The sequence below is a fragment of the Delphinapterus leucas genome, chromosome 4 (assembly GCF_059928025.1).
Source record: "Delphinapterus leucas isolate spDelLeu-1000000601 "Yukka" chromosome 4, BTC_Dleu_Yukka2, whole genome shotgun sequence".
NCBI classification, from domain to species: Eukaryota; Metazoa; Chordata; class Mammalia; order Artiodactyla; family Monodontidae; genus Delphinapterus; species Delphinapterus leucas.
The window spans coordinates 47,921,835-47,934,371 of NC_143132.1; the positions used below are offsets into that span (position 1 = coordinate 47,921,835).

General features: G+C 34.6%; 1 protein-coding gene across 2 annotated transcripts in view; it reads left to right on the plus strand.

Annotated features, from left to right (window-relative positions):
- Positions 1-12,537, plus strand: part of TBC1D23 (TBC1 domain family member 23) — a 63,608-nt gene that overhangs the window by 45,661 nt on the left and 5,410 nt on the right. The window contains exons 12-16 of one of the 2 annotated variants that reach the window (XM_022587532.3): positions 1,031-1,073; positions 2,975-3,084; positions 5,903-6,042; positions 7,587-7,631; positions 10,946-11,034. In XM_022587532.3, the coding sequence (XP_022443240.1) occupies positions 1,031-1,073; positions 2,975-3,084; positions 5,903-6,042; positions 7,587-7,631; positions 10,946-11,034 (427 nt within the window). The remainder of the gene's footprint in view (positions 1-1,030; positions 1,074-2,974; positions 3,085-5,902; positions 6,043-7,586; positions 7,632-10,945; positions 11,035-12,537) is intronic. The other variant, XM_022587615.3, reaches the window with a different exon arrangement.

Here is a 12,537-nt window from a genome sequence, read left to right on the forward strand (position 1 = left end):
CCTAATTTTTTTCCTTGTATATATTTGTTTGGAAAAACTGGTTACTTTGTCTTATATTTTCCCACAATGTGGATTTTGCAGATTGCATTCACACGGTGTTGTTTATCAGGTTCTATCCCTGGTATTTCCTGTAAACTGGTAATTAGACCTAGGGACTTGTTAGATTACTTTTGGGGGTGGGAGAGATAGGAAGTCTTGGGTATTGTGTACTTCCTCAGGAGGTAAATACTGCCCAGATATCTTTCTTTTTTGTGTCTTTGTTTGTTTATCATTGCTTAGATTCATTAATTTTTAGTAGTTTGTAAAATGTTAACATTCTGTCATTTCTTCATAATTAGCTGTAGTATTTGCTTTTGTATTTCCTTTTTATAAAAGACCCAAAATATTTTGGCAAGCTTTTAAAAACCATTCTGGTAACATCCGAAAATACAGTGTAACTGATTTTGGTTTGACTCTGTATCGCACTATTGGGACTATAATACAAGTAAAATCACAGTCTCATTTGTAGCCATGAAGTTGTCCACTTCTTCCCACTCAAGCACCAGACCTTATAGTACACAAGATAAATGTATGTACTTCTCTGTGCCAAAGTCCAAAATGTCAAAGAAGAAATTCAGAAATTTAGTATATAACCTTATATTACATTTGTCAATGCTTATAGAGAACTATCAGAAGTTTTATAGAATTTTTAAAAATTTTATTTATTTAATTAATTTATTTTTGACTGCGTTGGGTCTTGGTTGCTGCACGCAGGTTTTCTCTAGTTGCAGTGGGTGGGGGCTATTCTTCGTTGCGGTTCGCGGGCTTCTCATTGTGGTGGCTTCTCTTGTTGCAGAGCACGGGCTCTAGAGCGCAGACTCAGTAGTTGTGGCACACGGACTTCGTTGCTCTGTGGCATGGACCAGGGCATGGAACCCATGTCCCCTGCATTGGCAGGTGGATTCTTAACCACTGAGCCGCCAGGGAAGCCCCCAGAAGTTTTAATTAAATTGCATTTGGGAATAATTTGAAATTTTATTTTCCATTTCAGAAAAACAAAGAATATGTGAGCATTGCCAGTGGAGGATTTATGGGTAAGGTTTTAATTTATTAATCCCTTTGTCCCTACTTTTCAGAGGAAATTATACTATCACTGGAGCTGATTTAGAATGACCAAATTAGTTAATGGGTACACTTTCTCTTCAGTCATTCACTATTTTCAGAAAAGGCAAAGACAACAGGACATATAGATAAAGACAAACACAATAGACAATTGCAATGAGTGAATATATAGTGGAAGACTGTTGAAGTGGATGTGTATTAATTAGCTTGTATTTGTAGAAAATGTTTTTGTAAAGATGGGTGAAAAACTGCCCCACATGATTTGTTTCTGTGGAGAAGGAAGGATAGATAGGACTGGGAAACAAGAGTAGGAGGAATAATTTTCACTGTATACTCTTTGTGCTATTTGCTTTTTTGTTTGTTCTGTTTTCACTTTAGTTTTGAACTACATGAGAGTATTAGCTGCTGAAAAAATGTTGACTGAATAGAATAAAACAAACAAATAAGTTGATACTTTCAAGTCTGCAGATAATATCTGGTAATTCAGGATAGTAAAATGACAGAATCCCTACCAGCAAATATTTGAGAATATATGAAGGAGTAGGTCAGGGTAGTAAGGTTAAAAAAAGACTATCTTTTTTTCTTTTCTTTTCTTTTCTTTTTTTTTTTTTTTTTTTTTACAAATTATGTTATTTAAGGGTACAGATTTACAACTAGTAGATAAATAAGTCCTGCAGTACTAAGGCACAGTATAGTGAATATAGACAATATTGTATTATAATCACCAAACTTGCAGAGACTAGATCTTAATTATTCCCACCACAAAAAAGAAATAGTAATTGTGTGACATGATAGAGGTGCAGCTGTTGCTACAGTGGAAGTCATATTACAGTATATAAATGTATCAAATCAACATTTTGTATACCTTAAACTTACACAGTGTTATATGTCAAATATATTTCAATTAAAAGATAAGGCGCCTTTCATTAGGAAAAGAGATATAAAAATATTGAACTATAATTACTAGGAAAATTAATGATAAAATCAAATTAATATTTGTTGGAGGCAATAGAATCCTGAGTTTGAATCATAAGAGTCTTATAAGGATTAAGTTCTGGCTTAATATGATTTTTTTTATGTTATGACTTAGACATTTTGATAGGTTAGGGTCTATTTCTTCTTGGTCTTTGTTGATATCAGCAAGAATTATTTCTCCTGTATATCATGGCCTGATAACTAACTACCCTTGAAGCTCATACCCAAAGTGATTTAACAAAAGGGCTTATTTAAATAAGTACTAGTGTTAAGCAAGTATTGGCCTAAGGCCCAGTGTTATTGGAAGTTCTGACAACATGATACAAAACGTCATGATACAAGACACTTTTGAGAGTCTGAAAAGTATTATTTTATAGCACAGATATCCTAGGTTTTAGGAACTTTTTTCTAAACTATGAATTATTTCTGTTCCAAGAATAATCTCTCTTTCCATAGCAGTTAATGCCTAAGACTGCTTCTTTATTATGGGAAGGATTAACTGATGTCTCCTTATAGTAAACAAAAGCCACCGTAGGTTTTCTATTAATCTTTTATGTCATAAAACCATTGCTAAGATTATCTATTAATACTTGAAGGATTACCTTCCAAAGAGGAAAACATCAAGCCTATATATATAGTTACTGTTACCCTTAGGATCAATTAAGAAAAGTTATATGTGTATAGAGAGAGGGCTTTAGAAGGAAGAGGAAAAGGAAGGCTTTCTGTAGCCTGGGGTCTTTTAGTACTTTACAGAGGTGCTGAAAGAAATACCTGTGATTATGCCTTTGGATCCTTTTCATTCAGCTATGACATGTTTATTGTACTTCTCTGGTATTGAATCTTTCCAAAGGGTTTGATACGTCAGGATTTTTTTTTCTTCTTCCTATTTATCTTTAAGCACTGCAGCAGCACCTAGCAGACATTAATGTGGATGGACCAGAAAATGGATATGGCCATTGGATTGCTAGTACCTCAGGCTCAAGGAGCAGTGTCAGTTCTTCTCTTGATGTAAGTGTATATGTAGAATATGTCACCAGAGTGGGGTAAATGCCCAGGTGATTAACAACTAAACAGCTACCATAACAGAAATGGAGTAAAAATAATTCAAACACATGCAGTGAGGGATCATATTATTGTGAGGTTAATGAAATGGTGGGAGCAGGCCTAAACAGCTAAACTAGCCAGGAGTTCTGGTGGTCTACCTGCTGAATTCAGATTTCTCCCTCTCCAGCTGCAGCTTGGTATCACCTAGTGACAATTTTCTACTCCAGCTTAAATGTCAGTGGAGATAATTCTGAGTCCCGTGACTAGCTAGGACTCTAAAGTGAGCTGGTTCTAGGAATCTCCCAATTAGTTTGGGTCTGGAGAATACTGAGGCTCATGTTTGCATCTCCAGCATACTGTCTCTGTAGCTCTCCTCCCCACCACATACCTACATGATTAAAACTTCAGTCCACCTGTATTTGAGAATGGGCCAGGCAGAGGAAGACAGGAACCAGTTGCCAATCCCATTTTATTTGAGTTTTAGTTATTGAGGTGTACATTACTGCAGGGTTTTGCAATAGTGGGTAAATCCATTCTGTTCTACTTTGGAAATATTTGGGCAATAAGTCTTGTGTGTTTTCAGTATTTCATGTCATTTGAACTAGGTGTCATTAAATCATTTTCTTAACAAGTAATGGTCTTCATCTACCTAAAGGTCATTCTTTAAAGAAATAGAGGGAAAACTCCAGTACAGGGTGATGGTTACAAGCTTGGGCTTACCAGTCTGACTCACCTGGGTATTCAGGTTTTGTCTTCACAGTTTACTTTCTTCATGATCTCTAGCAAGATCTTTTCCACTCTGGTTTCTCCATCTGTGCAAATAGGGATGATGATAATAACACAGCTTTCTTCACAATAATGACATGAGGATTAAATGTGCAAGTGAATGTAAAGTGTAGTACCTGTCACTTATATATCTTATAGTAGTTATTATAAAATTGTAACTCATTAGATGATTAATTGAGGCTTATCTTCAGCCATGTAAGTCAAAGCAAATTATTGCCAAATTATCAGCGGATAAGTCTTCTCTGAGAATTAGGTTTTCAGCTTGATCTAGGTATCTAGGAGCTCACCATTTATTTAATAAGTATTTGCTGTTTTCATTTTAAATATCTAAATAGTATAGATGTATTATAATGTGTTCAGTTAGTCCCCTTATTGTTGAATATTTACATTGTTTCTAGTCTTTTACTATTATATACACTACTACAATTAAGTTTTGTAGTAATATATTTGCATATGACATGATTATTTCATCCTAGAAGTGAAATAACATGATCAGAAGTTTACATGTCAAAATCCTTAGAATTCTGCATTATTGTCAAATTGCCCTCCAAAAAACATTATTCTAATTTATATTCCTGTCCACAGCTTTGGATGGTCTTTGTATTGAACTTTTTATCTTCAGATTTGAAAAACAATGATTGAGGCTAAAGATAACTGTCTTAAAGATGTGTTACATTCAGAAGTACCAAAGAATTTCCACAGTCAGTTTAATTTGGTTTTGAATTTGGATATTGCAATGGGAACATGATTTTTGTGTTATTTCGTTAATGACTTCTCTTAAAAATAAGAATAATACATGTTCATTGTAGCATCATATATAAATATGAAAAATATAAAGAAATCAAAATTATTTATAACCCAACCATGGATAACAGCTATTCTTAGTTTGAAATATTTTCTTTAAATCTTTTATAATGCATTTTTTTTAGTATTTTATTTTAAAAGTAGTGATCAGAGTGTACATACAGTTTTATTTTCTGCTTTCTCATTGAACATACGAGCATTTTCTAGTATTTTTAAATGCTTTTTTTTTTTTTTTTTTTTAGTATCAGTATAGTTTTCCACCAAATAGTTCCTAAATCCTAGGGCATTTTCTGATTATTTCCTCCCCATAAATTCTGAAGAAGAATTAATAAGCAGAAGATAGGCACATTTTAAAACTTTTGACATCTACTACCAGCTTCCCCTGTAGGGTATAAAGGAGCAACGCAAGAATTATACTCACATCTCTTACACTAGGTACGTAAGAGTGACTTTTCTTGAGAAATTAAAGGCCTAAGTAATAATGTTTTAAACAGCAAAAATTTACAAGGAATAAATGTTTAAAAATTTAGCTATATGAATGATATTCTGATTATAATTTTGCTTATCTTTATAGAGTAATCTGAGTTAAGAAAAGGTCAATAACTTTATTTCTTATTGAATAAATAAGGTAATTTCAGCCTCCACACATTTATGTGTGTAATACATATCCTCATTTTTCATTTCTACCTTCCATTCCTAAAATGGTTTCACCCAGTATATCAGCCTGCTGGGGCTGCCATAACAAAATACAACCAACTAGGTGGCTTAATGTATTTCCTCATAGTTCCAGAGGCTACAGGTCTGGGATCAAAGGGCTAGCAGGTTTAATTTCTCCTAAGGCCTCTGTCTTTGGCTTTCAGAGTACCACCTTCCTGTGATGTTGGTACATGGCCTTTTTTCTGTGCATGTGAATCCCTGATGTATCCCCTTCTTCCTGTAAGAGTATCAGTCATATTGGCTAGGGCCCACCTCATTTAACCTTAGTTTACTCTCTAAAGGCCCTATCTCCGCATTCAGTCACTTTCTGAGGTACCCTGGGGATTAGAACTTGTAACACATGAATTTATGGTCGGGGGGTGCACCCAGTTCAGGACATAGCATCTAGATAACCTTTAGCAGTAGTGTATCTTGCTAATCATTTGGAGAGCAGTTAATCCATCAGTAAGTTGTTGTTTGTTTTTCTTTTTTTCAGGGTGAATCTTCTAACGGCTCAAATGATAGAGGAATGAAATCACTAGTAAATAAAATGACTGTTGCTTTGAAGACAAAATCTGTTAATGTCAGGGAAAAAGTTATCAGTTTTATTGAGAATACATCAACTCCTGTGGACCGGTGAGTTGCTTATACAGTATGAATTTGTGATGAGTAATTAAAACTATAGAAAAGTATCTTAAAAGTAAATGTTAGTTGAATAGAATGTGCTCTAGAAAAGGATCGTAAATTACATTTTTTTTATTAGATTCCAGTTTTCGTTGTCATCACAGAGATGTTCTTTATTGCTATAAAATTTTACTGTAAAGATTACTCTCTCTTCTCCCACTGCTCAGAATAGGAGGCAAGTAATAATTCTGCCCCTTCACGCCATTCATTAGAAAAAAATTATTCCAATGCTATTATGTATATGACACTTCATATAGCAGCTGCTTCCCACATGTCAAATGGTTGGGAATCATCTGCTAAGTGCAGTAATCTCATAGCAGGAATCTCTTTCTCCACTTCAGGAATTTAAAACCTAGAAAATTTGGTCATACTAAATCAAGCAGAAACCCATTTTTGTAAAGTTTAAGAATTCAGATCTTCATAGAATTTTGTTCACAGCATGTGTGACCCCTATTTTCCCAATTACAAATGAAGTATCCAGCTAACAAATGATAAGTTTAAGAATGTCTGTTATATTGTTTCTTACTGGAACTGTGAGGGCACAGTATGTTTTTTGTCCTCCACATGTTGGTCTCATTGATCTTTCTTGTTCTTAGGGTTCAAAGCTAACCTAATAATCCCAGCGTGAAATTTGTTTCTAAGCAAGCCTGATCTTGGAAATGTGTTACAGTATTTAATTTCACTCTCATGTCTTACTTGCAGCACCCTAGGAGAGTTGAAGTATTTGATTTTAAGAACTGAATATAAGGCATTTACTAATTTTCACTTTATTAAATAAAGGACATATGCATACAAATATTTTTTTTCCCATTTAGTAAATAGCAAAGAAGATATAGATTATTTTCACTAATCCAAAAAAATTGTACCTTGTCTACAATGGACTAATGTTAAAGTGTTGTTATCAAGGCTGAAAGGTTTTTTTTGCTCATTAAAATTATGTCTGCTTTCAAAAGCCTTAATTTTAAAATTACTTTTAGTTAGTGCATTCTCAATTAGGGTACTATTTTTTTTTTTTTTTTTTTTCGGTACGCGGGCCTCTCACTGTTGTGGCCTCTCCCGCTGCGGAGCACAGGCTCCGGACGCGCAGGCTCAGCAGCCATGGCTCACGGGCCCATGGCTCACGGGCCCAGCCGCTCCACGGCATGTGGAATCTTCCCCGACCGGGGCACGAACCCGTGTCCCCTGCATCGGCAGGCGGACTCCCAACCACTGCGCCACCAGGGAAGCCCTAGGGTACTATTATTGGTACATTTTGTATCATGAACACTTAAAATTTATTTTAAAATGAACTAGTGATAATTCTAAATTGAAAAGACTATTTTCGTTAAAGAGTCACTTGAAACTGACTTTTCTTCATTTTTCTTTGTACTTGGGATGATCAAAATATTCTTTTTTAATATACACCGTGGGTTAGAAAAACTGATTATATTTTTGTTTTAAAGCTTTTGCATTTTTAATAATCATATTGTTCTGTCCTCTGCCTCAATTTGCTATAGAATGTCTTTCAATCTTCCTTGGCCAGACAGAACATGTACCGAGCGGTAAGCCAATGAGTAGAGCAGCTTTACTGGACCATCCTTTTCCTTTAGCATGCTTCATGCTGTCTATAAGCCTCATGTTGTCTTGGCTAAAATTTCATGCAGCTGTTTCAAGTGCTAAACTTTTCTCATTCTGCTTTTAGGAGTGTGTGATGCTGATATGTTTTCCTTTTGGTTTTTTGCTCGATCATTTTAATTTTTTTCCTTGCCTTCTTCTTTATATCTCCCATTCCTCATATGAAAATCAAGTACATTCAAACCCAACAACTTCATAAAATCTGCAGTTTTTATTCTGAGACAGAGGAAGGTGAAACAAAGAAAATATGTAGTCTCAGAGTTAGGAGGGTATTAGCTTTGGAGATCATTTACTTCTGTCTTGTGCTCTAACAGTAGGGAAAATTACAGCATCTGAGAAAAGGCACAGTTTGTGGTTCAAATTTTTTGTTATTTCATGTACACTATGTACACTATGTAGTTTTATAATATTGCTAGGTTTTTCTTAATAAGATGTATGTATTTAAGTTGGTGAGTTAACATTATATAAATTGGTGTGAACAAACTATAGTTCTAGGGTTCTACCTTTGCTTTTCCTTGAAAGAAATTAGGCCATGGTGGACATGTTAAAATATAATCCATCTCTTCTCTGACCCCAGTAAAACGGGGTACTTATCATTAGATTCCATAGGTTTAAAGTTTAGAAATCTACTGGACCTTCAATTAGGATAAACAAAAGAACATTATACTGTATGGCTTTACAGTTTTTATACTCATGATTTTTCTGCAATTTGAGTTTGAATATCAATTATAGCAATCCCTATGAACATTTAAAAAGAAATTCTAATCATACTTTGAATGTAAGTTAAGCTTCAGAATAATGGAGTTGACTTTTTTAGCAGGTCATTTCAATATTTTCAGTGAGTTAGAAGTAGCATTTTTAACAATAGTTTACTTTCAACTTACGGATAAGAGTTGGCCAGTGCCAGTTACAGAGCTTCTATTATAATTTTATAATTTTAAAGGAGGTTGCTTCTTTTAAAATTATAATCTATTTGTGAATCATCTTTCTGTTTTCTCTTGTTACAGGACCATTGAATTAGTCTAATTTTAACTCCCAAGTTTTATCGCAAATAATTTTTTAAACATTCAAATTATCTTCTCTAGTCCACAGGCAGATATATCCATTTTGAAAATAGAGTTTAGTGAGAAGTTAGAATAAATTGGGTTGGTTTTGAGGTCAGTAAATCAGGTTAAAATCTAGTCAAACTCTTGTAGATTTTGTTTCTGCTAAAAAAGCATAGATATACTGCTTTTTTTTTTTTTTTTTGCGGTACGCGGGCCTCTCACTGTTGTGGCCTCTCCCGTTGCAGAGCACAAGCTCCGGACGCGCAGGCTCGGTGGCCATGGCTCACGGGCCCAGCCATTCCACGGCATGTGGGATCTTCCCGGACCGGGGCACAAACCCATGTCCCCAACCCGTGTCCCCTGCTTTGGCAGGCGGACCCTCAACCACTGCGCCACTGGGGAAGCCCTATACTGCTTTTTAAAAAGAGTCCAGCTTTTTTTTTTGGATGTCATTTATATTCTGGTTCAAGCATTTACTGTAAACATTATCTTTGTTACTTTCTATGTTATAGCAGTTTATACTTCAATATCAGGAGAGCACCAATAACTTAATCTCGTACAACTTTATAATCTAGACCGCACTAAAGTATTGTTACACAAAGCTATATTATCTTTGCCTTTTGTAAGTAAGCTGAATCTGAGTTTCATAGGTATTTGAATTATTTCTTTCATTTTCTTTAATGAGCATAGTTTGATAATTTATTGGATAATTTTACATTAAATATGCTTTAACATAAAAAATGATTTTATAACTTAAACTGTAAGCAGTGTACTGATTAACTTATAATTCTGTTATATACTCAACTCTCATTGGTTTTCTGTTGAGGAATGTTGTTTTGGGAGAAATAAAGATTTAAGCATATTTTAACAAAATTAGGTCTTCATTTTTATTGATGATATGTATTAAGAAATCATTTAAAATACAGATTTGATCTCTGTCTTCTGGAAAAATTGAATTCTAAGATTAAAGACACATAACTTGATTTTTTTCCGCATTGAACTCTCGATACATGACAAGGAAAAAAAAGCCATAGTTTTCCTTCATCATAGATTATCTTAGCTGAACCTTATTCTACAAATAATACAATACTCTTTCCCCAGAAACATGTGGTATTTTGTCGAAATATTTTAAGTTTACTTACTGGTTTATTTGAGGTTACCTGAAAAGTAATGAGGTATTGATTTTTATATTAAAAAAGAGAGAGGTCATACTTCCTGCAGAACTTACTAAGTTTGAGTTTACATGTTTATGTTTCTGTCACTTGAAAGTGAAAGGCAAATTCATTTTCATGGTTTATTTATGTAAAAGAAGTAGCATCTTAGTTTCTGTTGAAACAAAAGTAACAGTAATGAAAAAAAAAATGAGAGGAAAAACCTTAAGACATTTGTACCCATATGAGAATTAGGCACTCCTACTGGAATTTGAATATTTGGTTTCATAAACTATTTTGTCTAACAAATGTGTATGTAGCACTTGCTGTATGCCAGGCATTGTTCTAAGAGCTTTACAAAATATTAACTGATTAAGTTTTTTTGTTTATTTTTGGCTGCGTTGGGTCTTCATCGCTGCGCGCGGGCTTTCTCTAGTTGCGTGGAGCGGGGGCTACTCTTCATTGCGGTGCGCGGGCTTCTCTTGTTGCGGAGCATGGTCTCTAGGCTCACAGGCTTCAGTAGTTGTGGCTCGCAGGCTCCAGAGCGCAGGCTTAGTAGTTGTGGCACACGGGCTTAGTTGCTCCGCAGCATGTGGGATCTTCCTGGACCAGGGCCCGAACCCGTGTCCCCTGCATTGGCAGGCAGATTCTTAACCACTGTGCCACCAGGGAAGTCCTAACTGATTTAATTTTCACAGTAACCAGGAAGGGTAGATATTGTTACCACCATTTTACAGATGAGGACACAGAAGCACAGAGAGGTTAAGGAACTTCACAATGCATTGGTTTTATGTGAACATTAAAATTGTTTAAAATTTAATTTTTACAGATTTGAAAACATTCTGCATACCCAAGACCTTATGCCACTTTTGCTAACAATTTCCTTATCTTGTTTCAATTTCCTTAACATAGCTCTCCTGAAACTGGGTGGTACATGGTGGGCGCACAGAACATTTGTATTTTGTTTTAATATTCAAATGATACTTGGTGAAAATCTTTGGTAACTTAAGTAATGATTTCCCTCCTAAAATTCTTTGAATATAGGCATGTGAGCAGCAGTGACAGAGTGGGAAAGCCTTACCGTGGTGTAAAGCCTGTTTTCAGCATTGGGGATGAAGAAGAATATGACACAGGTATGGCAATACACTGATTTATAGACTGCTTTCTTCAAGCACCAAGAGTGATTATAGAGATAATTCTGGGAGTAGCTGAACAACTGCTTAAAAAAAAAAAAAAAAGACACAGTGAAATTCTGTAGAGGAGATTGGAGAGTCTGTAATTTTTCTATTAAGAGTTTGGTTTTGGACATCTTAAATTATGCCATAGAAATGCTGAGTAGGCGGTTGATTATAGGAGTCTTTAGCTGAGGAGAGAAGTCTAAGCTGGTGATAATCTGGGAATTATCAGTGTATAAATAGTATTTAAATCCATGGGATTGGATTTAAATCCCCCTGATCCACCCAGGTAGGAGATTGAGGGAATTGAGACATCTGAAAAGAGCCTTTTGAAACTGGAGGCAGTAGCCTAAAGGGCCACAAGATGGGGATATTATGCCAGGGAAGCTTGTCATCCTCTGTGATTGTCTTTCTTTATATTTTAAAAAATAATTTATTACTTTGGTTCATAATCCCACTGCCCAGATTACCCTGCTTAAGTAATCATAATTAATATGAATGTGTATTGAATTAGAAAAAATATATTAAAATATGTATGGTATGTAAAGTATATGTTATATGTAAAAGTACAAAAAAATACTCCCAAATCTCATCTTGCTTTTTCCACTTAGTAATATATGTTTCATATTTTCCACCTCAGCCTGTATACCTTCACAGTTCTCTTTCTATTATACAAATGTACCATAATTAAATCATTCTGTTCTCTTTCTATTGTACAAACATACCATAATTAAATCATTCTTCTCCCAATTGACACTGGTAGTTTTCCAGTTTTATTTCTGTTTCAAATAGCAGTGGCTATCTTTATGCATATATCTAGGTTAACTTTTGCAAGTATATCCAGAGGGTAAATTCTTAACAGTAAGATTGCCAGATTAGAGGGACTCACATTTGACATTTTAATGGATATTACAGAGTCAATTTCCTGAAAACTGCATTGAGGTAAATGTAATTTTCTATATGTTATTTCTTTTTTTTTTGAAGCAAATACATAGAATTTTTATTTTCTCCTACACAAAATTTTTATATTCCTGTATATAAAATCCAAAAATATACTTCTTCTTTTATTTTATATTATAGTAAAATAATCAGTACATTGTATTTTATTTCTATACAGATTTTTCCCCAACACCTTCTCTAGCTATTCTTTATCTTCTGTTTCATGCACTTCTGTGTGCTATTTGTAATTGTTTCCTTTTCTCCTTTTTCCTCCCCCTCTTTTGCCATTTTCCTGTTACCTGTCAGTCTCTATCTCTCTCTAAATATGTGTTATTCCATTTACAAAGGGAGGAGGGAAATGGATGAATAAATGATGGTATATTTCACATATCATACATGTATATATACACGTATATATTTACACTCTGGAAGATTGCCCAGTAATGAAAAATAAGAAAACTAGAGCTATGTGTGTCAACATGGATAAATTTTACAATGTTGGGAGTAGGATAGCAGTTGCAG